Source organism: Odocoileus virginianus, chromosome 2, assembly GCF_023699985.2.
Source record: "Odocoileus virginianus isolate 20LAN1187 ecotype Illinois chromosome 2, Ovbor_1.2, whole genome shotgun sequence".
NCBI classification, from domain to species: Eukaryota; Metazoa; Chordata; class Mammalia; order Artiodactyla; family Cervidae; genus Odocoileus; species Odocoileus virginianus.
The window spans coordinates 89611514-89636115 of NC_069675.1; the positions used below are offsets into that span (position 1 = coordinate 89611514).

Below are 24602 nucleotides of genomic sequence, written 5' to 3' on the forward strand. Positions count from 1 at the left end.
CTAGTCAAGGCTATGGTTTTTCCAATAGTCATGTATGGATGTGAGAGTTGGACTATAAAGAAAGCTGAGCGCCAAAGAATTGATGCTTTTGAGCTGTGGTGTTGGAGAAGACTCTTGAGAGTCCCTTTGGACTGCAAGGAAGTCAAGCCAGTCAATCCTAAAGGAAATCAGTCCTGAATATCCATTGGAAGGACTGATGCTGAAGCTGAAACTCCAGTACTTTGGCCACCTCATGCGAAGAACTGACTCATTGGAAAAGACCCTAATGCTGGGAAAGATTGAAAGCAGGAGGAGAAGGGGACAACAGAGGATGAGATGGTTGGATGGCATCACCAACTTGATGGACATGAGTTTGAGTGAGCTCCAGGAGTTGCTGATGGACAGGAAGCCTGGTGTGCTGTAGTCCATGGAGTCACAAAGAGTCAGACACAACTAGGCAACTGAACTGAATGGCTTTTTGAGTTGCATGGCGTGCCATCTCCATTCTCCATGTAAGGCCTCAGCCCACAGCCCCCTGGGACCTATGCCTCCCAAAGAAAACGTGTCTGAGGAAGTGATGTGGTAGCAGGAGCGGGGGCTCTTACACACTTAACTCCGTGACCTCAGACATAACTGTTGAAATTCAGGGAACCACCATCCATTATCAAAGGAGCTTGCAGAGACGCGCTATATCTAGCTTCTGCCCCTTTCTCTTTGCCTGCCTTCTCACATGCTGCAGTCTGTCGTTCTTCAGTTACCATTGGACACTCAAGGGTAATGGACTCTGTGGGGCAGGTACAGGTGTATCATTTTCACTTGGACCCATAGAAAAAACTAGGGTGGAAGATGGACATTTCAGATAAGAAAAGGAGAATGCCAGGAAGGAGGTACCTGCCTTTGTCAGATGAGAACGATAGCAAAATGCAGAACGTGTTTGATGAAGCAGAGACAATACTGAGAGTTCAGAGAAGAAAACCAGAATTCTGAGTCTTCATAATAATGGTGACTGTCTTTTATTGAGTGTCTGCTACATGTTAGCAGAGCTGTGCGGAATCCTTTCCATGCCTTTCCTCAGATGAAGATTCTGAAGCTCTGGCAGGTTCTCTGTGACTCCTCCTAGTGGCACACAGTCACGGAGCGATGGGAGCCGACCGAGGCCAGGCTGTCTGATGCAAAAGGCCAGCTCCTAGCCACTGCCCTGCACAACGCTGGGCGGGAGATGGCCTGGCACTTACGCACGAGTGTTATCTCGGTGTGACCTTGAGCGTATCACAGCCCCTCTCTGGATCAGTTTCCTCATCATCCTAAAGTTGGCCTATGCTGCGTAATTCAGACCCTTTTCAGTTTTCACTTCTGTAACAGCATCTCTCAAACGTTTCAGGCTGAGGAAAAGGCAGATGCACTGAATAAGGAGCTGCTTATGACCAAACAGAAGTTGATTGACGCAGAGGAAGAGAAAAGGAGGCTGGAAGAAGAGTCTGCTCAGGTACGGGGAGCTTCGCCTCTCCCACACTCCTCTATGTCTTGCAGATGCTTGAGAGCTGGGATTTCACTGCTGGCTTCCTGTTGGCCTTGGAGAACTCTGTGGACAACTGGCTTGAGTTTCTCTCCAAAGGCCTTTTTTATTTACTGGGTAAAGCAACATAATGGTTCTTAATAATTAAAATGTAGGAGGAGATAGGCAGAGCCCACCCTTTCACCGGGGCAGAAGTTCCTGTGTGTCAGCATCTGAGTGTGACCAAAAAGGTTAGCATTTCTGCGGAAGGAAAGCAGACGTCTCACAGTGTGTGGCTCCTCCCCTACTTGCCCTGTCCAAGCTCTCCCCAGAGCCAGCTCTGGGGGCCTCGTCCTCAGCACAGCCCTGAAGAGCTTCGGGTGCTGCGCCCTGGGCAGGCTGGTTCTGTTTCACTGTCCACCCGCTTCTCATCTCAGTCAGGCAGCCCAAGCTGAGAGCTGTCGGGCACGTCCCACCTAACCCCCGAGGCGCTGGAGGAGCAGTCATGCTCCCGTCAGCGTTTCCTCGACGTTTGCTCTGCTCAGGGTCCCAGTGTGGGCTGCGCTGACAGCAGGGACTTCAGCCAAAGCCCCACCTGAAGCAGGGTTTGATGTTGTAGGATATTCTGGCTTCTCTCCCGGCATCAGGAGTAGGGTTCGTACTGCTGAGAGAGAGGGGAGGAGACGGGAGCACCCCTCTGGGACTGTGGGGTCAGCGCAGCATGACACAGCTCCTGTCTGTCCCCCTCAACCGTCAGTCACCTGTGCTTTTCTTACTGTTCACAGTTAAAAGAAATGTGCCGTCGGGAGCTCGACAAGGCAGAGTCCGAGATTAAAAAAAACAGCTCTATCATTGGCGACTACAAGCAGGTAGGTCTGTGCCCTAGAAGTGGGCCACATGCTCTGGGTGCTGTGCTTGGATGCATGAGGGGTTTCCTCTGCACACCCCCTCGTGTCCCCACTTGGCCTCTGGCCCTGCAGAGTCCCTGTGCTTCTGACGAGTTCCGTGCTGACTCCCAGCTGTAAAATTAGGGGGACTCTCCCAGAGAACTGTTGTGAGGAGTCCAGAGATTATGTTTGTGGAGCCCCTGCCTTAGGTCCCTCACGCAAGCAGGCACGTGATCCCTGGAGGCCACCCTGGTTCTTGGGAGCACCTCAGACTCCGGCTGTTCACGTGCGGTCCTGTGATGTGGAACCATCTGTCCCCAGCTGGTCCATTCTGACAGCATAACTGAATTGGTCTTGTGCGTTCTGTCCTGGGATCTCTTGCTGGCTCTAGAGTCTGGTGTGTCTGTAACGTTGACCATCGAGTGTGGCGCTGACGGCTTCTCGCAGGTCCTGGGCCGATGGATGCGGAGGTGATAGGGCCAGAGGACCCTCTGCCCACCTGTCATCTGCCCTCCTCCCGCTCAGTACTGTCTTAATTCATGGTCCAGCCTCCACTGTAGAATTCACCACAAGCCCAGACTGTGCAGATTACGACACTGCTGAAGAGACTGTCATTTGAATACTGTGTTTGTTTTCTTAGATTTGTTCTCAGTTGAGTGAAAGATTGGAGAAGCAGCAGACTGCTAATAAAGTGGAGATAGAGAAAATTCGGGTAAGTCTTCATTTATCAAAGAGGTTTTATCCCCCCTAGTTCATTTAATGGCTATATTCAGCACAAAACATTTTGAGAGGGGGATACTCTGCTTGGATTTCAAAAGTGAGAGAAGCTGATGTGTGCCTGACAAGGCAGCTGTCAGGACCTGGTTCAGCAACTGACAGCTCATGTTTTGCCTCTTTGCGTTGGGTGGGGGACACAGATCAGACCAGAAGAGTTCTGACTTTAGACCTCAAGATACAAGTGTCCCTTTTCTTTATAAATTTGCACAACATCCTCCTCTGGATACCTGACTTGTAAAAAGACGAAATGCAAGAGCCCCAAGACTTGAGGTGTTGTCTGTGTCTCCTGCAGTGCCACGCTGATGTGGAAGGGTCCTGCGAGTAACAGGCTTCAGGTGAGGGTGCGGGCTGTGGAGGCGAGGCCACTCCCCGTGTTTCTCTGTACCATGGGGACCACTCCCCACGTTCTTCTGTACCGTGGGGACCACTCCCCGTGCTTCTCTGTACCATGGGGGCCACTCCCCACGTTTCTCTGTACCGTGGGGGCTACTCCCCGTGTTTCTCTGTACCGTGGGGACCACTCCCCACGTTCTTCTGTACCGTGGGGACCACTCCCCGTGTTTCTCTGTACCGTGGGGACCACTCCCCACGTTCTTCTGTACCGTGGGGACCACTCCCCGTGTTTCTCTGTACCGTGGGGGCCACTCCCCATGTTTCTCTGTACCGTGGGGGCCACTCCCCGTGTTTCTCTGTACCGTGGGGACCACTCCCCATGTTTCTCTGTACCGTGGGGACCACTCCCCACGTTCTTCTGTACCGTGGGGACCACTCCCCGTGTTTCTCTGTACCGTGGGGACCACTCCCCACGTTCTTCTGTACCGTGGGGACCACTCCCCGTGTTTCTCTGTACCGTGGGGACCACTCCCCACGTTTTTCTGTAGCGTGGGGACATCTGCCTCCTACTATAATGGACCCTGATACAATGAGAACTGGAGTTTTTAATTGTTGCCAGTTTCAGAGTTTTTGTACCTTGATGTTTTCTTTCTTTATTATTAGACTACTTGTCAACTTTTACTAAGATGACTAATTTACTGAAAGATACTTTACTTACATATTTACAACTGGGTGGACAGAAATGTGGGAGAGTTCATGGTCATGTCTGCAAGAAACAACATTTTACCTGGAGCAAGATGATACTTGGCCTCTATCATAAGCAATGTTTAACCAGCAGTACCTATTTTTTAAGCAAAATTCATTTTCTGATTCTAAAACTAATAGTGTTCATTGAAGAAAACTGGAAAATACAAGTAAAGGAGCGGGGCGGAAGGCCTTATAATCTTACTACCCACAGACTACATCACCATTAACACTTCGGTGTGTATTCTTTCAATGTTCATATTTCCTCTGACATACGAATTTTCTTTCTGTCTAAGATAAACACATTTTTTTCAAATATACATCTGAAGTTGGGCACATTTTATAATTAATGGCTTTTGTGGTTTTACTGGCAGAATATTTTCTTAAAGGAAAATGAAATGATGTTTCTTACAGTCATTGCTATCTTATTTTCATGAAATGTGGTATGTATTTGTAACTATGCTTTAAAGACATTTTCATGTCCTAGTTCACCCAGCACCATAACATTTTTACCAAATTATGAAAAATTCCTCAAAAACTTTTTCAAGGGTGCATACTTCCTTGTATTAATACAGCACATCCTATGTAATTTCTCCCAGGAGCTGGATAGTTTATCTCCCCACCCCTTTTTTGTCTCTCTAATTCTGCAGTGAAATTCCTTGTACATAAATCTTTATCTAGTCGCTCCTTTTTCATTTTTTTAGCTAAGGTTCCTAGACGTGAAATGACTGGATCAAGACATGAGAATATTTGTGTTGCTTTTGGTGTGTAACGCCAGGTGATTTTCCCAGTAGGTCATCTAACAAGTTACAAAAAGAACGTAGTTTTTCAGAAGCTGCAGTGCTCAGCCAGGCTCCCCAGAAAAGAGATGTTCAGATCTTCACATCTTCTTTGTCTCATTACATCTGACCTTCAATTTCAGCAAAAAGTAGATGACTGTGAACGCTGCCGGGAATTTTTCAACAAAGAAGGGCGCATAAAGGGCATGGGCTCAGCTAAGGAAGTTGTGGATGAGGATACAGATGAGGAGAAGGAAACACTCAAGAACCAGCTGAGAGAGATGGAGCTGGAACTGGCACAGACCAAGCTGCAGCTGGTGGAAGCAGAGTGTAAGATCCAGGTAACAGTCGCAGCCTCTTATTCCCAGCCAGCCCTTTGCCCCTGATGCGGGGTGGCCCAGACCTGCATGAGGGTATGATTTTCTGGGGCTAGAAACCCCAGAAATGATATTGACGGTTTGGGGGTTTTTTCCCTTAAAACTTTGACCATAATCCTCCTGGGAAGAAGCCTGTTACTTGTTATTTACTAATGGACATTTAATTAGTATTTAGCCTGTCCTAAGAATTGGGCTTTCTCATAATGAGAATTATCCATCAAACTTGGAATCCTTCTGGTGGAGGAGAGAACACATGATTTGAAATTGCAGCTGCACCACCGAACTCTTTGATGTTGGGTTAGTCACCTCCTCATACTTCAGGTTCCTCATCTGCCAGTGGAGGTGATGAGGGTCACTCTGATGGTTTGCTTTGAAGACTAAAAAAGATAATGCACAGAAGGGGCTCAGCACGGTGTCTGAGGGCTTCGCAATACCAGCTTTTATGTCCCAGCTTCTGTCACTTAACCAGCTTTGTGCCTTAGGACTTATTACCTCATTTATCTGAGCCTCCTTTCCTGAAGAAACTGGGACTTATTTTGGTCATCTTTATACTCATTGGCTAGTTCCGTCCGCACCGTGCTGAGCGCCGGGTAGGCAGTGAGCACGGAGCGTGGAGGAAACCAAGTTTAGGACCGAAGCTGAAGACCTGGTCTTCCTATCGCATCTGCCACCTGGACACCTGCTTGCCCAGGCCCTGTTTCAGGTGCTGGCACTGCAGAGCTAAGATGTGGCTTGGGTGACTGTCCAGGATAATTAGGAAGGACCTCAGCGAGGGCGAGGTCTGCGATCAGAGTGAACAGAGGTTGCTGCTGGTGCAGGGGAGGAGCACTGAGCCAGCCGCGCGCATGGCGTGTCCAGCAGCACAGAGGGGGCACAGTGGGCCTGCCCAGATTGTGAAGCCTCTCACGTGTCTTGCTAGCAGGTCTAGACGTCTAAGGTGCTTGCTGGAAATTAATGATGCATTCTTAGCTAGAGCGTTGGGCCTGGCTGCTGGTGTGCAGTGGGTAGATGGAGGGTGAGATGCTCAGATGGGAGGCTGTTTCAATAAAAAGATGAGGTCTTAACTAGGAAAGGTCCCAAAGCTTTTGGCCCTCCACATCTTTCTGTGCCAGTTTTGAGAACTGGGGAGGCGGTGGGGGGGGTGGGGTTGCAGATTCCATAGGTGTCTCAGGAGACAGACCCCACTTGTTGCCCTGGCTCAGCTCTGGGGAGGCAGTGTCATTTGCACAGGAGAGCAGCATCCTCATGTCCATTGTTGCTCTTCCAGGACTTGGAGCACCATTTAGGCCTTGCCCTCAACGAGGTCCAGGCAGCCAAGAAGACGTGGTTTAACCGAACACTGAGCTCCATAAAGACGGCAACGGGGGTTCAAGGGAAAGAGACTTGCTGAGAACAGCTGCTGCGTCCAGACCCTTCAGAAAACATGACACCTTTTGTTGCCTTCTTTGGCCAGATGTGTGATTCTGTGACATGTCCCAGGACAGAATGTCTCTAAGTCAGATCCATAGAAGCCTGTCGGGAGGGAGGTCACTGTGGACCAGAGCCCGTGAGGCTCTCCTCACTGCTGATACTAACAGGCCCGCCGACTCGCCTGCTGCTCTGGACTCTCCGAATGTCACTCCTCTGTGTGACCTCCAGCCTCTTCCCATTAGGTCAGCTCGTTCCCAGCCCAGCGTCCGAGGTGACGTTATCAGAGTTCGGGGATCTTCAGGCTGTTGGTTTTTTTCTAAACCTTTTTTTTTTTTTAAATACACACACACATACAAATATATATATATATATATATAAATATATATATAGACAGGGGGACGTAGGGCAGAGGATCAGTAACGCAAGTGTCTGCTCCAGCGCTGCAGAGGGTCCTCCGGGTAGACATGGAGAAGCACTTTGTTTAAATAGGAGGGTTTCATGGTTGTAGTTGAAGCCACCTAGTTTTGTTAAACTCTACAATGCACAGGTTTTCGGTTTGGCATTATTCATGTTTCTGATCAATTCTATGCAACTCTCATAGTTTCTGTTGTTTTTATTGTTAGCTGCCAAATGACTCCACAGTGCTGGGGTGGGTGACTCAATCGACTGTGAGACTGGATTAATCATAACGTGGACAAATCTTATTTTGCTTAATGTGTCTGTGTGTGTGTGTGTGTGTGTGTGTGTGTGTATAAATATCTTTTTCCCAATGCACCCAACTGACAGTGTTTAAATCCCAGACCAGGACTGATCTGCACAAGTTAATTATGTGGTTATTTGGGCACTTACTTCACTCAAGGTTTGTCGGGCTCTGCACTCCACCCTGCTGTCGTGAGAGCTGTGAAGAGCACCTTCACTTCAAAGTTCCTAGTGTTTTTGCACAGCAGGTTGTACAAGTGAGAAAGACTCTGAGCTCTGTGTGTGTGTGTGTGTGTGTGTGTGAGAGAGAGAGTGAGTGTGTGAATGTAAGGCTGTGCAGACACACACGCCAAGAGGCCCACGTCCGACTGGCCTGTGTCCCTGCCTGCCTGGGCCCTCCCTGGGGTGAGGCCAGCGCAAGCCTTGCTCTTCAGATGGGCTGCAAGTTCTCACTTCAAAACTATAGAATGGGGGTTTTAGCACCTTTTTTTAAAAAATAACTTTAGACTTTTAATTTATATAGTGATAATGCTGACAGGCTGTCTCGCGGATGATTCTGCCGTCTTCTCTGCGCGCAGTGTGGAGGTAGCTGGTTACAAGAGGCACTGGTTTGTATATAAAGACACTTGGGTTGTTTTCTATCTCTCTTCCTGTTGGCTGTATTAACACTTGCTGAGGTCATCGGTGATAAGGGAGGTACTGAGCGGCAACCCCTGATCCCCCAAACCGCCCCCCCCACGGCTCTCTGTGTCGTTCTTGTTCAGTTACCGAAACCGCTATAAGCGCATCTAAAACTAGGTGTGTGGACATTGTGCTAGGGTAGTTTCTGTGTGTCAACTCTATGAACTGAAATATAAACCAGTAAAATTGTATTACTGTTTCTTTTGTTGGTTTTATTTTAACAGCATATTCATTAAATATTTTGGTACAAACAGCATCGCTTTGTAAAAACCAGTTTTATTACGTGCTCTTGCCCACTCCCCCCCCCGCCCCCGCCCCACTGTGCGCTGACAGGTGTGTGTGAGCAGCGGGCAGCGCCTCCGCCTTCGTCCATTCCCTTACTGAGCAGCCGTGTGCGCCAGGCCCGTGGGGGGTGGCGGGTGGGGGGAGGAGACGCAGGCTTTGTCCCCCGGGGGCTCTGCCGGCACCGTCCTCATGAGCACTGTCCATCCTGGAGAAACGAAGTGCTGTGGTGACAGGTGAGACATGACCCGTGTGCTCCAGGTCTAGGGAAGTCTCACTGCAAGTGAGGGAGTGGGAAGGCCTGGAAGACGAAAGCATCTTAACCAGGCCCAGATGGAAGAGCACTACAGGCCCGGGATGTGAACGTGCAGGGCAAGCAGCCGAGGGGCAGGCATGGTCAGCACCCAGCCTCTCCGGGAGAGTGTCCTTCCGACCACTGCTGGTCTTCCTACACTGCAGCCCCCCAGGAGGCGGCTCCCAGACCGGCCGTCCTTCACCACCTCACCCACTTCTCTGCAGCAGGAAGACGAGAGCAGCACTCCCCCCCACCCTATGGCCCCTGCTTGCTTGACCTGCCCTCCACAACTCCCACACCAGCCTCTGGATGAAGCGGGCCGAGCTGCAGGCCCCGGAGAAGGGAATGCGGTGAGTGAGCCCTGCCCCATCTCCTCTCCACGGCCCTGATGCAGGCCTGGTTCCTGGCAAGCGGCCGGACTGTGGCAGGCGCTCTGCAGAGGCCGGCACAGGCACTCCGGAGGACAGGTGGGAGCCCTTTGCTGCTCAAGGGCAGAGGGCACGTTTCTGGGACCCACACTGCTGGCCAACCAGGTCAAGAGTCCAGAAGGGCTGGCCTGCCCCTGGCTTTTCCCGGCCCCAGGGTCACACTGTGAGGAGGGTAGGGGCTTACAGAAAGCGTCCACCCAGCAGCTGTGCCCTGTCAGGAGAAAGGCACTTGGCCCGTCAGCCTTGGCAGACCCAAAGTGACCAGGGTCACCCCGAGAGCATGAAGGAGCTCCTCCTTGGTGAGGGTGGGACTGGACGAAGGCCCACCCGTTGCTTTGGTGACTGGGAAGCTGCTGGGGCTCAGTGGGAGGAGCTGCAGAGGTGGCAGAGTGCAGCGAGGCGCCAAACCTGGCGCCCCAGGGAGCTGAAGCAGAGTGTAGGCTTCAAGCTGTGAAGGTCAGTCGGGGGGGAAGGAGGGCGGTTGGAGGGAACCGTGGTGGGAAGAGCAGTGATCGTGAGACTTCGTGTTGGAAAACTGGCATCCTGGTCCTGACCGTGTGACCAGGGCTGCACTTCTTCCCCGACTGCAAGACATGAGACAGGCTGCGTTGAGCAGGCCCTGCTGAACGTGCGCAGATCTCCAGGGGCCGCTCGCTGTCTCTGCGGGGTGAAGGCAGGAGGGATCCACCGCCCAGTCTCTTAAGAGTGCTGTCTCCATCTGTTCTGAACCCCGAGTCCCGGTGGCAGAAGAGTGCCATGCAGGGAGTGAAGGAAAGAAAAGCCCTCTAGAACTAAGCCCAGAACAGCACACTCAGCTCTGAACTGTGTGAAAGGACAGGGCTGTGCTCCCGCACACCCAGGAGCCGTGCAGAAAGAGTGAGTAGGTGCCAGGGGAGGAGTTGCCTGGACTCCCGGACCTTTTGGTTCATCTGGATGATGGACGTGTGGAGGGCTGTAGTGCTTCACTTGCTCAGAGAGATGCGTGATTCTCACCCTGGGATTCAGGCCGCCGCCTCAGCTTCATTCAGAGAGTGAGGAGAAGCAGGCAGATGAGCTCAGAATGGCTCGGATGCTCAGTTCCAGAACAAAAGGACTGAGCACTGCCTACCCCTGCCCTTCCCCCGCTTCTGTAGGTGTAGGAATCTGGCCTGTAGAGAGGTTTCTGGCCTAGACCATGCGGTCTCTCGGCTCCCAGCGACCAGCAGGGCAGCTGCTTTGAGATGACCACACAGGCAGCAGGTGGGGGTGAACTCGGACCACTTCACTACAGCTGCACCGGGGCTTCCCAAGTGGCTCAGCAGGAAAGACTTGCCTGCAATGTGGGTTTGACCCCTGGGTCGGGCAGATGCCCTGGAACAGGCAGTGGTAACCCACTCCAGTATTTTTGCCTAGAGAATCCCCATGGACAGAGGGGCCTGGTGGGCTGCAGTCCATGGGGTCACAAAGAGTCGGACACAACTGAGGCAACTGAGCACGCACACGTACACACACCTGGACCAAAAACCCTGGGTTCAAGCCAAGCCATGACCTTGGATGCTGACCTCCCGTGGGAAGGTCACGTCTCCCTCCTGAGTTCCTCTCCATCTCTGCCATGGCCTCAGCGCTCACTTCTATCTTACGTGTGCTCCTGTTAAGTTCGACCCTTCCCCTGTGTTCTCCCTCCGGTTGCTGGAACAGCCCTATTAAGTGGTGCTGTCCCCAGATTTGAAGGTGAAAGTCTTGCCCGTGGTGACAAGATCTTGGATTTCAGTGCTTTCTACCAGGTACCACCACCACCACCTTCTCTGGCCCAAAGCCAGGCAAACAGTGCTCCTCCTGTCACACCCTGGTTTCAGCTCATCTGGCTGTTCCTTGTGCCAGTCACGGGCGAGAGGGTGGGAGCAGGGCGCCGGGGAGAGCAGCAGCGGGCTGGCCCCCTTCCCCTCCATGCGCCCGCCCACGGCCTTCATCCAGTCACCTGGAGCGCAGCACGGGCCCTGGCCTGGCTCCCCCAAGGGCCCCCCACCCCGGGCTGCCAGGCCATCTTCGTCATTCTTCTGGGGGTGAGCAGAGACCTTAAAGTTACTGGAGCAGTGACTGCAGACCCTCACACAGGGAGCAGTGGTGAAAGCTTTTTTTCAAGTTGCCACCATTTAGAAGTTCTCCTTTAGGCCACTGCCTTTACCTCTCTCAGCCTTAGTGTCAGGGGGGAACGGGTCAAGAGTAAGACTGAGGCAGGTGTGTGAGAGGCAGACGCCAAATCAAGGCAGTGGCCACAGCTTAGCACCCCCTGCACCAGCTGTGGGTCAGGCTCCGGCGGCGTAAACTTGCATCATTAGCAGAGAAGCAGTATCAAGGACTGTAAACAGGAGTGGGGCTGAGGCCTGGCCCTCTGCAGTGAAGGGAAGGTCCTTCCTCAGGTGCTGAGCTGGAGGGTCGAGGTGGCTGTGCGCTTGACCCTTTCATCATAGCCAGAGTAAGTCCTGCATAGAAAAGTCCAGCCCAGTGCTGTTGAAGACAGAAGCTTTTATTTTTATTCATCCAAATGAGGAAAATGCAACATGTCAGGGCATTACAGACAAGCTGCAGCAGCCAGACAAGAGGGTCGGTCAGTCTGTTACAGAGTCCAACACAGTCAGTGTGGAGGAGCCGCAGTGTGGATGCTGCCTGTGGGAGTCGGGGTGCAGAGAATCCCTGTGATGAAGGCCAGGCATCTCTGGGCGAGGCACTGGAGCCAGTCCGCACGTGCAGGCTGTTGCCTCAGCCTTACCGCTCAGAGTCCTACATGTCCTCACCGCCCCAGAGCGGGGCAATCCACGCTGCTCGCATTCGCCAATGTTTTTTTTAATATAATACACAACATAGTTATTGCCAAGGACTTTGCACTGCAGTACTATGTACACTTGCGTATTCAGAGAAAAAAAAAAAAAACAGTAAATAGATAACACAGGTATTTTAAATAGATTTCTTAAGAGCTATCTTGGCCATCACCAGACCAGAGGGAGAGCAAGTTAGCCAAAGTTCGATGTCCTCTGTGTAACTGTGCAGTAAGCCAGAAGTGCTTTCTATCCACAACTCCATGTAGCACTGCCTGAACCCCTGTCCTGGGGCTGAGGGAGGGCTAAGACTGAGCAGGACCCCTTCCTCCTCTGTAAGGGACAGACACCCCTTCAACAGCTCAGGGCTTCAGGTCTAGACTGACTGCCTCCTTCCCAGTGAATTCTGCTCAGAATGGATGAGAAGCAAGTCTCAGCGGCCACCATCCGGGAACCCTACTACATGGCAGGTGGACCAGGGTGCCGGGACTGTGGGGCCAACAGGCCAGCCGCTCCCCCAGCCCACCTGCCTCACTCCTGCACACACCGTGGCCCTACCGAGGGCCCTTCAGGAGACCTGCCTTTCCCTCAACGTGTGGCTGGACCCCAGCCAGCCACTTGGAGAAAGACTAAGCACAGCTGGGCCACACGGTCCCTAGTCAACGGAGCTCCCAGGTACTGAGGGGACAACAGGCTCCACCACTGCTGAGAGCCACAGCAAATGACGTCTGCCTGAGGCAGGTGGCTCACGACTCATTCAGACATCATGAGAGACAAAGGAGCAGCCCGACTAAGCATTCCCTTTGTGGCCTCAAGACCCTGGAAAGGAAGTCTGCCTGGAGGTTGACAACAGGTCATGAGACATCCAGAACCACCCTTGATCCCTGGGACATGTAGAAAGGCCCCTGCCACCTGAGAAGCCACCACAGTAAGTGAACAAGGGGACCAGTGGTACGCAGTGTCCACAGCACACCCCTACTCTGCAGAGAGAACCCCACCGCACCACATAGGGCCGGCCTGGCAGGTGAAAGAAGAGGTATTTCAGGAACCTGACTGAACTCCCAGTTGTGCCTCACGCATGGCCCATCATCACAACCTGTGCATCGGGGCCACAGCTGAGGGAGCTGGTGAGGTGAAGAGTTGAAGAGGCTCAAAGGTGCAACGTGAACAAGGAAAGGAGTGTAAGCTTAACCACAACTTAAGCCTGAGGGTGTCTGTGAGGAGAGGCGCTCACGCCATCCTGAAGGGAGCGGGGAAGAGGCTGGATACTGGGAATTAGGTGCAGCATCCTTGATAATACAGTGCAAGTGGAGAAGTCTTCTAGCTGTCTATGACTCATTTCCCTCAACACAAATTTTAAAAAGTTTTCCCAGAACAAATAATAGATTCAAAAAAGAACTTTATACCATCATCTGTTTCCCTAAGCAGGAAAATGAGACAGATAGCATCAAGCTTAGGACAGGGCGACTCCACAAGAGTCTGGGTCCCCCGACACGAGTAAGCCTCCCTGTGAGGCCAGAGCTGCCGTGCAAGGATATGGCTGGTACCCCAGCCAGCTGCATCTCCGGAAGATACAAGCCACAGGCGTTAGAGGGAGGGAGTTACACACGTACTGGCATCCCAGCAGCCCCGCCAGGAGCCAGGTGGGCCCAGCAACAGCAGCATGCACGCCCTGGAGCCATGGCTTCTCAGCGACTCTATGTCCACCACCCTCACCTGATGCCACAAGCTCACTCAAGCAGGCACCAGTTCCCCACCAGTATTAGGCCCTTCCCACATCTGCCCAGCAGCTCAGGCAGCACCAAACCCCTCACCTGCTGGCTCCGTCCCCAGAGGACCCACAGGCCACGTGAGGCCGGCCGCATCCACTCCCAGCTGGGGGCCTTCTCTCCTGAGCTGCACGGGAGCCTCACCCCCTCCCACAGGCATCCGCACAGGCGCTCGTGCGCTCCTGAAGCCAGCACCCCCCTGACTTCCATCCACCTCACAGGAGAATGCTGACAGCTCACAGCCCTGAACTTCACCTCTCGGTGCTCAGTCAACAGCTGTGCCCTTGGTTTGCCTAGAAACATCTCTGAGGGAAAATACTGTGGAGAGTAGAAAAAACTTGGTTTCTTTTCATTGCCCCAACTTCACAGAGCACCCTGGGGCCGGCACCGTGTCTGAGTCACAGTCACCCCTGGCGTCTGGGATGCGCCTGAGCAGCGACGGCTCCAGCCTGCGCATCCTGCCTCCGCAGTTCACAGGCTTCTCCCTCCCTCTCCTGCATAAAGCTTTCTTGCCAGGTGACTCCACTCTGAGGCGAGGGAAGCCCATCCATAGCATTTTTCACCCTCGTACACCATGGCCCTCAGCCAGCATTAGACCTCAAACAAGGTTTAATTTATGTTGCCCTTGTAAGGGACTTCTGGATAGCGAGAGAAGCAGCACAAAGGTGGCTGACTTCGCCATGTCATAAACCGGGTCCCTAATGCCACCGAGAGTCAGAAAAGCTATCTGACTCGCAGGCCTCCCTTTCCCACTAGAGTTCCAACATGGTAAGCAAACTGGGCAAAAGTCCAGATTGAACTGAAAGATACCACTTGTAACAAGCCTAATCTTCTCTAAGCAGAAGATCTTTCCAAAGCATGTCTGTGATCACATGACCATCCTGAGCACAACCTCCACCGTGGCTCCCAGGCACCCTCAGTTCACAGGTTCCTCTCGAGCTAGTTCACCGTGGCTTTCCGTTTCAGCACCTGCTTCCCAAACAGGACCCACCTCTCCCTCAAAACCTGAGGTCCTTCTGGGCAAGAGCCGCACACCTGACAGACAAGCAGGAAGCCCTGTGGAAGACGGATGGGTCCAGGCAGCAGATGTGAGGAAGCCTCCAGTCATGATTACGCCAGAGGGACTGGACAAGCGTGGCCCACAACTGTCTGCACACTGCTCAGCTGCTCTGGCAGCGCCGAGCGGCCATGACCACCACACAGGCCACACAGCCTGAACAATTTACTGACACCAGGCCTAGGGCAGTGTCCACGTCGTGACACATTGAAAGGTGATGTGTGCGCAGAGGCGGCCCACTGGGCTGAACAGAGACTCCCGAACATCCCAAGGGCTTGATGGGCTGTGTCTCAGTGAACCTCGACCTTTAGAGCTTTGACTGAAGTGCTCAAACCACCGCTGCCTCTTTAGCCCTCGTCCCCAGCAGAGCTATAGAACTGCAGACGTGCAGAAGCACCACCCCCTTCCCACCACTCCCTTCCTCCGAGCTCCCCGGCAACCCGGGTGGAATGAGAACAGAACAGGCCCAAAGCAGATTTACTAGTAATCTTAACAGTCCCGCCTTTTTCTCCTTAAAGTACTTGTAGAACAAGTGCATACCTCCTTTTTCTACAGATGTTGAATCCAAGGGACTCCACCTCTTGCCAGGTGAAGAGGCCAAAACTACTTGAAAAAGCAGAAGCCTCTGTACCAATGACCATCCAGTACCTGCCACTCCCTTGACTGGCAAACTCGGCAGAGCTGGCTACAAACCTCTCCATCCATCACCAAAAAGCTTCCCAGAGAGCACAGGAGGGGCACGGGGCACCAGGCCCACCAGACCCCCACTTCCTGGCCCAATGGAGGCAGTCCCTGCCGCCCCCCATTCCTATATTAGTCTCAGGCACCACTGTCGTCCGTCACCTACTGAACAGGGGCCCCCAGTCCCCTTGCTGGGTGTGGGTTCCTGTGGTTCCCTGGCCCCACCACCTCCAGTTCAACCCAGGCAAGGAGCCTGGACATGGAGAAATGCCCTCCCTGCCTCTCAACCCCCAGCTGCCTCCTTCGGCCAGCTGTCCAAACTGACTCCCCCGAGTCGTCTCACCATCCTGGAGGGTGGCCATCACTGAGGCACAGCACCTGAGGCCTTTCAAGGAGGGGCCCCAAACTGCACACCCATGTGCCATTTCACCTTCCAACCATCCCAGTTCCCAGCAACAAGCACCTCCATGCTGTCCCTTCTGCACACACCACACCCCTCTCCTCAAGACCCCACTGGGCCAACCCCTACCCAGTGGATGCCCTTCTCTGCGGGAAGCCTTGGCCACATCCCTGGAGCCCCTCCCTCTCCAAGTCCCTCAGTTCTCAGTCTGCACAGGCCTGGCTCTGCTCCTGGATGGAGTGGGAGTCCCTCTCACAAGCATCCCCCTGCTTCCTGGGCTCCTTGGTTGGGTTTCACCTTCTCGGCTGTCTAAGCTGAAAATCCTGACATTTTCTTCAGCTGCTCCTTCTGCCCCAGCACAGTGTGATTAGGAGGAGGAAGTGACCATGGATGTTTCCAGTATATCCATGTGCCTAGGACGGGAGCCGTGGTCCTGGGAGGGGCAGCAGTCTCATCAGCCTTCCGTGCTGACTATGCTGAGGACTGGGCTACACGTAGCCAGGAGACCAGGCCTGTGTGGGCAAGAAGCCAGTGGTGTGAGCCGTCAGTTTGCACAGAACACGGGTGTGGTCGGTGACACTCCCAAGACCACTTCTCCCCTCTTGAGCACATGCATTTATTGGAAACACTCACTGCCACCTTAACTGCCCTACTGGCTGTACTAGAACCACCTATCCCCTTCTAGAGCCACATACAACAAGTAAATAGAACTCGTCAGAATACCTGGCAGAAAGGTCCACAGTGTCTCCAAGTCTGCCCTTCACCAGCCTCACCTCTCTTGAGGTTCTCTGCACTTTCCTGAGCTCCCCAGGTGCCACCTTCCAGGTGCTGTGGAAGGAGGGACTCCCCTCCAGGGTGATGGCACAGCCACCATACTTCCCATAATGCTGCCTCCACAGATGTCAGAGAGCTGAGCAACTTCTGAGGTCAGCCACAGGCTGGAAGGGCCCAGTGAGACCCTGGCCCCAGAACTCTGGAAAGGTGACTGAGGATGACCCCTTCAGTTAGAGCAGCAGAGAAGGCCTCACCAGAAACAGGACTACAGACAACCAGAACGTGGATGAAGCGCGACACAGAAAAAACACCTTTCAACAGCACATCCTTTCCCCTCATCCAATGCCCGGGCACTCTCCAGTGGCGGGCACTGGTTTGCACTTTATCACAGGGTTTTGTTATGGTACGAAAAGTTCGTCTGTGGATGCAGCTGACAAAATGACGATGACAAGCAGGCCGCCTGGCCCAAGGATGGGCAGTCAGTACCCTGCCCAGGAGCCAGCTGACACGTCTGAGCAGCCAGAGAACGAATCTGAAGTCTGCTTTCCTTCTTTTCCCCGGGTGGGGAGGGGGAGGGAGTCAGGGAGAGCAAGGTTGTGTTTTGTCTCAAGCTACACAGGATATATTCCAGAAGTGTGGAAGAAAGGTAAGTAGGATGAGTGCATCATAAACAGGGGAAGAAACTGTTGCCAAATGGTATTGGAAAATAGGACAAGCAGCAGACTAGACTGCCAACACCAACTGCTAGTGTGAGCACAGTGCTATCGGAATGGGTGGCCTGGGCCACTTACTAGCTATGTAATTTTGGGCAGGTCGTTTTGTGTAAGCCTCTATTTCCTCATCTGTCAAAGGAGAGAACTAGATCCCACAGCTGTGGTGGTGTTCAAATCTCCGAAGAAAAGGCTTCTGTGAACTCTAAAAACAGAAGAAATGGTATTGCTTCCATGTGGTCAAAAACTCACTTATTAGGAGCCACAATGTTTTGCCACAAATAAGCTAGGTGGTTTTCAGAGTCTCTTGGCTTCAGTTTTCTTGTCTGTGGAGGGGAACCACACCCCAGCGCTGCTGCTGCTCTGAGCGGGACCATCAGGGCAGGGCGCGGCGACAGCCCGGACTGGGCTCTGCTGCTGCTCCACACACGGGGGCCAGTCCTTCCACAGGCCGCAGCTCGGCAACTCCTGCAAGCTGGGCTTACGAGAAGGTTCATCTCTCTGATCCCCTCCAGGATTATGGCTCATGGCTCAGAAAAATAGCCAGCTGTCAAGGATGGCAGTGACCTGGGGTCAGGGAAGACTCTCTCCCTGAAGAGGATTCTGTATCCATCCCCAAACCCCCCTGACCCTGAGCAGAGACCCAGTCGGCACTGACCTGCTGAGGCGCTAGTGAGGGGCCCATGGCCTTCCCTGAAGCCATCCAGGGGCCCCTCCTGGCCGGCAAAACAGGCCACTGCAACCTGCCCCCGCCCCCATCTCTGCCCAGCACCTGCCCAGGGCCACCTCTCTGCCCCAATGAGCCACACCTCGCCAGCTCTCCTTAAGAGTCTGGTTCCGACAGCCCCACCTCCAGTCTCAGGCCAGACAGCATGTACTCAAAAAGCATTAGCTGAATGAAAACATACACCTCAATTTCTCACTACTATTCAAACAGAAAAACCAGCCTCAAGTACAAAAGTTTCCTGTTCATACAGCCACACCTCAGCCTTCCAATCTATCTTTCCAGTTTGTTGATCTTTTCCAGTCACTCTAAAAGAAAATAGCTCTATTTTCGGCCAGGATACTGGTCTAAAATGACCTCAAGTTAAAGCCTAAATGCCAGCACAGGTCTAAGGATTGGCCTGAGCCTGTGAGCTCCAGCGACCCTCTGATAGTGAGGCCCTGGCTCACGCTCACCCCTTCATGGGCCCCACCTGGCCCTGCCTCGCTGCCCACTGACCGCCGTCCAGTCACGCCGTGCGCCTTCCCACCTGCTTTTAATCCACAGCGCGGAGCTGCAGAAAAGGCACTGGCACTTAAAGCATCTGGTTTCAGTCTTGACTCTAGCCCTTCACTCTGAGCCTCAGTTTTTTTCATCTGTAAAATATACCACCTTGAAGAGGGCTGAGAAGTGAGGAAAATGTCCAAGCGCCTGGCACACACAAGACACCAATTTTAGCATCTTTCCCCCTGCTCTCCTTTCTTCCATCTACTGCTGCCCAGAGGCCCCCCAAATGAACTGACCTGAGGGCTGCCATTAACTACTTGGGACATTCAACTAACATGTGAATGCAGAGACTATTCTTCCATACGGCACAAAAGAATCAAGAGAAACTGAAACAGAAACCAGGCGCCTAGGCAGTGCTAAGAGAACACCCTCCCGGCAGTGGCTCGTTCCCTCACCTCCTTGGGGCCGTAAGCAGCGAAAAGATGACTCGGGACCACATCTCCAGCTAGGAGACACTAATCTGGCTCTCAAGCAGCCAGGGCAGATGGTGGCAATCCCCATGCTACCCACCAGCAGAGACAGCAGAGTTCTGCCAAGAAAGACCCTCCTTAGAAGGGCCAAGTAATTAAGGTGTTACCTACTGATTGATCAAGACAAAACAAAACCCCGAGGCCGTCCCACAGAGTTTGTTAATGAGACAAGGATCCCACTCAACAGCCACAGCAGTGGAGTGGGGTCACTTCTGCCAAAACATCACTTACACAAACATTTCTTGAATTTAAGAAAAACCTCTTGACTATACTGCAAATCTTATTTGCCTTTAGAAGCAACAGTTCTGTCTTACATGGTTTTTGTAACCTCAGAGCATCACCAAACTCAGTCTGCATCCCCCACTCAGCTCATCTCCACCAGCAGAGAGGTGCGGCCACAACCTCCAGAGGCTCCTGAGGTTCAATGCAAACACGTGAGCCAGAGACACGAAGATGCTCACCCTTCATTCAGTCCAGCCATTCATATATATTTTTGGGGGGGGGGGGGGCTGAAAAGCAACTTCCCAGTGTGTCCAGATAGATAAATGGGTAGGTGGACAGAGAGACAGATGTATATCAGGCAGAAGGGAGGCCTTATGTGGTGATAAGCACAGGGTTTTTTTAACCCCCAAAGTGTTGCAGGAAACTGTAAAGAGAGAAGTGCAAGAATGCTATTTAGAGAAGCATCTGAGTCAACAGTCTTCTAAGCATGTTTCCCAGTCTCCTTTTTCTTTTCTGTGCTTTATGATAACTTAGTTTCTACCTACCAAATAAATGGTGAGCTCTGAATGTCAGATTCTGGGGCTAACTGTAATCACATAGTTTTTTCTTACTAATACAAAGACAGGGAACTTGGAATCAGCTGGTTGACATTGTAAGCCCAGCCCCTTTGAAGTTCCAAGCTCACCTAAACCCCAAAGCCAAGTATTATAAACTCCTGGCAGCAAACGGTTCAATGACACTACCACGCAAAAACACAAGCATCTTTATCCAGCATGGGTCTGCAGCCACCTCCCACACCATGTCTCACCAAGTGTTTGCTCTGTGTCTATCTGACCCTAAGATGCTAAGAGTCCTCTCCCAGAGCCAGGGAGCACCCCAAACCTGTGTACATGAAGCAACCCACACAGTTCCAACCGAGCAGACCATGCACCTGCTTCTCCACTCCCTGTCAGCACAGCCTGGCCAACCACCGTAAAAACAGTGAACATTTACTGAGCACTTATTATGTACCAGGTACTATTCAAAGCGCTCTGTGTTATTAACTCATTTAATTCCCAGACCCTACAGGAATTTGCTGGAGGGAGAGAAATATACTCTGGCCCAGAGTCCCACATGGTTTCTATTCTCTATTTCTAGCTGTGCTATAAAGCTTACATAACCTAATTTGCATTACAGTGCTATTTTTAAAAATCTCCAAAGATCACTGCTTCAAGCATCAATGGAAGCTGTTAGCTCTTACCTAAAATGATAATGTGGGAAAGGATATCTATTCTTACAACTAAGTCAACTTCAATCCTTGACTTAAAACAGACTTTCTGGAAGATGCTATTAGGAAAGAGAGGAACTTACATAAGAAGTACTAGCTCTGTAAATAACTGCTAGAGAGGAGCACATCAGAACTGAACTCACCTCAGTGGTAGGTAGTTTCTTGGCTCTGCAGGTGGTTACACATTTACCACCCATCTCCCTTCTCGGCCTCTAGTAACACTGAGAAATCTCTGGTCACTGAATGGCATGGCCTCAGATGGTTACAGAGAAAAGTCGGAATACAACAGAAGCTTTCTTGTTCTGGGCAACTTCACAGGGACCACCCCCACCCCAGCACCACCACCAGGCAGGCAGTGGCATACGCTGAATAGGAGTTACTTCAGAAGTTCGTTCACAGAGCAGGTGGCTTTCACATTAGGACTCTAGATTGCTAGAAATCTAACTTTGGGGGAAAGGGGAGCAAATCTCCTTAGTTCACTCCTCTCACAACTAAAGATTTACCTCCCACTGCAGTTATTAATGAAATCCAAGAAACAGAGAAATAATAATGAATGACTGATTGTAAGAGTAAAATTCCCCTCATTTGTCACTGAAAAATGATCAGTGTTTAAATTAACCACTATTATTCTTTGCTATACTATAAAAACTGCTTTAAAAGTACTGGGCTATTTATTCATTTATGTGGATAGAGGTCCACGAACATAAACCAGAGTAGGTTTCAGGCTCTCAAAACTGCCAGGGAAACATTTTAAATGAATCAGTTCCCAAATGATGTCCATTTCAATGATATCAGAGGGCCCATATTATTAAATAATTTATAAATAAACTATTAACTAAGTTAATTATCTCCTGACACTGCTAATGTGCTGTCTCCCAACCTAGATTTACAGTAGGCCCAACTCCACCAAAAAAAGATACCCTCCAACTTAAAAGGTTTCCAGTGGGTAGAGCCTGTGTCACCAGAATCCAGAGAAGAACCTAGCACGTAAGGGGCTCTTGGTTACTTGCTCAGGACTGGAATGTTCTTGGTACTAGTCACCTAGGCCTCATACAACCTTTTATAGATGCCAAAGTCACATTCAACATACATACAGATTTTGTATGGGGAAAAAGTTGTCCCAGCAACCTTCAAAGTTAGTAGTAAAAAGAAAATTGCTACTTAGAGACAAATATAAAACATAAGCTTCATTTTAATCTATATATATATATATATATGTATGTATATATCAAATACAACCTTAGCACAGAACATCTAATACAAATGAAATGCATGTATGGAATACACTAAATGAAGCACATCCTTTTCAAAATATTTGGCCTAACCTTCATATTTTTTAAATGAACCCCATGATGGTGAATAGGTGGGAAATAAATCATCTATCTAACCTGGAAAAGATGGAATTCCTTACATCTATTTGGTCTCTGCACACCAGGTATTTACTACTCTGAGTCTTGACATACTTGGTTCTGGAAATACTTAAGTTTAACTCAGTCAATTATATATTTTTCCATAGTTACCTTAATATTTTGGTTTTTTCATTTTCTATTGCTTTTTTTTTTATGGCTTCTTGCTGCTGTTGTATTAGCGCATACAACACAGATCAGAGATATTCATTTCTCAGAGAACTCTCTGAGAAATTGGCACTTTGATCCTCAGCTTATGTTACAACTACACATAAATGGGTTCTACCAGCACTGCTACCAATCTTGCTGCTTACGAAATTCTAGCACTTTGGCTGAAAGAGTGCCCTGAAGTTAAAATCTTCTTACGTGAACACATCCCACCACCAAATTCTTTTCTTTAAACAGGTAAAGTGTGTGTAATTCGCATATATGTTATATCATAATTTCTATACACATACACACACTTAAGGTGAAATGTCTCTTGAATAGAAATTACAAGGGTATTATTAAAAAACAAAATACTGAAAATAACTATTTTACATTTAGATCATAAAAAATTTTAAAGTAATGTGATGACAGAAGACCCAAGAGATCAAATACATCATATATGATTGTCATATATGCATGTTGTGTTCATTGATTTTTAATTTTCTCTTTAATCAGAAAATAAAAGAGCTTACCTTTGTATACTGAGACCACAGCTTACAGTCACTATATCTCAGCCTATTTTATACAAGTGATATGGCTACGAAGGTCCGAGGAGAACGAGAATAAAGTGAGATAAACGTGCTGAAAACTGCTTAAAAGTATTAACCTGAAATACACAGAGGGTCCAACACCAGTTTTAAAAATACATTATTAACGAGGTATTCCCAGCTCTTCAATTAATAACGGTGACTGACTGATTCATGATTTTCAAACATTTCACCCAAATTTTAAAAAAGAAGAAAAGGCTAATACCAGCAAAATCTATCAGTGGTTTGTTCCCCAGGTTAACAATTTGAGAGCCTACAAGCGACTCCAGGAGCCCTCACGTCCCCGCACCATGCACTGCATCTAGTCAGCATGAGGTATGTCGGGAATCTATTGGACCAATTACCTTGCACAAGATATGGGGTACACCCGCAGCCTCAAGAAACATGGCTGCAGGCTACCTCCCTGGCTGGGTGCCAGCCCCCATGCAAAGAAATATGGCTTCAAGGAGGACCCCTATCTATGAGGAATTATAATAGCACTAACTGACGCAGTCAGGAATGCAACTATTCAGTTTATGTGCTAAAAAAGTTTAAAAACTGTCAGAAGATAGCACAGCTCATACACTAATTCTAAGTTCTACATTGGTCTGTAGACTTCCCTGACAAGAGACTAGGCTAGGAGGGGTTAAGTATATCCAGGTATTGCTAGGTTTCCAAAGGAAAAGTTTTCAAACAGACACCATGGCTTTGAATAAAGTATTGCTCTTCTTTAGAATGCTCAGTCACTGCTTTCCAAAAGGAGGTGTCAAAAGTGCTGTGTCTGAAAGCTGGAAAGCCTCAGGGGGTCACATTGCTCTTAAGATCAAGACATAGAAATTGCCATTTCAAGCCAGACAACCTGATGGTTCTAGAAGTCAGAGAAGAAATCTTGAGGGCCCAAGTGAATAATAAATGGTGCGACGCTCAGAGGCTGGCAATAGGGGCTGTCAATGAAAAAACCACCTACAGTGGAGAAAAGAGCAGAGAAGCAAAACTTGGTGTTAATTTCACAGAATTTGGTGAAGCCAAAGGCTTCATTTATATTTCTCTGCTCTTTCAGCTGTAAGTGGAATTTTCATTACAAAATGAAGGGGTGGGAAGGGCAAAGGGGGGTAGGGGTGGGGGAAGGACACTTAATCCATTACAAAATTTAAACAGTTGAACTTGCATGGTTACCACTTCTAACAAAGGACTGACAGCTCGATTATTTTAAGTAAAGCAGAGAAATGTCAAAGTTTGCAGCAACTGGGCAGGTTTACAAAACATGGTTAGTAACTTCCAACAAACAACAAATTAAAAAAAAAAAAAAAGACTTGGTAGAAACCATTTGAAATGACTGCCATCATGGTGGAAAAGAGCACAGCTCCCTTTGCACCGTTACAGAGGGGTTGAGTTGCGTTACAAGTCAGCTACTTTGAAAGAATTTTCTAAAAAGAAATCTCCAGAGAGATTCCAACTTGGAATGCAAATTTGACAATCAATTTCAAATAACAATACAGCTGCAGCTGCCAATTAATAGTATTCCATAAACAAAGAGGGCTGTTGTAAATACTTAATTAAGAAAAACTGGACACTACCAGCCATGCTTTTTCTTCTCAGTGATGGCTCTGTTTCATCCATAGGTCAGCAAAACAAATCAATGAAACATGAAAACTCCCAGCTGAGATGGGCCCTCTTGTGTAGGTCTAGCCACTAATGCACAGGATGAGAATGGTAAGTTCACAGCTACTTCCAGCAAGTGATGAGGTTTTATTAAAGTATCACCCACCACTGATACAAACAAAAGGTCAAGGAGCTGAAGGAACAGACAAGCTGTGGTGTAAAAATCAGATCATCTGATTTAAGTAACACTAACATTTATTTTCAACTGCCTGTTTCATG

The 24602-nt window shown here is 50.1% G+C and overlaps 2 protein-coding genes across 12 annotated transcripts in view; one reads left to right on the forward strand and one right to left on the reverse strand.

Moving 5' to 3' along the window:
• RABGAP1 (RAB GTPase activating protein 1) overlaps positions 1-8417 on the forward strand; it is a 159881-nt gene extending 151464 nt beyond the window's left edge. For all 6 annotated transcript variants that reach the window (XM_020872118.2, XM_020872120.2, XM_020872119.2 and 3 more), the window contains 5 exons: positions 1361-1465; positions 2260-2343; positions 3002-3073; positions 5138-5335; positions 6639-8417. In XM_020872118.2, the coding sequence (XP_020727777.1) occupies positions 1361-1465; positions 2260-2343; positions 3002-3073; positions 5138-5335; positions 6639-6761 (582 nt within the window). In that variant the 3' untranslated portion in view covers positions 6762-8417. The remainder of the gene's footprint in view (positions 1-1360; positions 1466-2259; positions 2344-3001; positions 3074-5137; positions 5336-6638) is intronic.
• A 3234-nt stretch (positions 8418-11651) lies between these two features.
• The window catches only part of STRBP (spermatid perinuclear RNA binding protein), a 169086-nt gene continuing 156135 nt past the window's right edge, over positions 11652-24602 (reverse strand). For 5 of the 6 annotated variants that reach the window (XM_070452407.1, XM_070452404.1, XM_070452405.1 and 2 more), the window contains one exon: positions 11652-23684. In XM_070452407.1, the coding sequence (XP_070308508.1) occupies positions 23590-23684 (95 nt within the window). In that variant the 3' untranslated portion in view covers positions 11652-23589. The remainder of the gene's footprint in view (positions 23685-24602) is intronic. The other variant, XM_070452416.1, reaches the window with a different exon arrangement.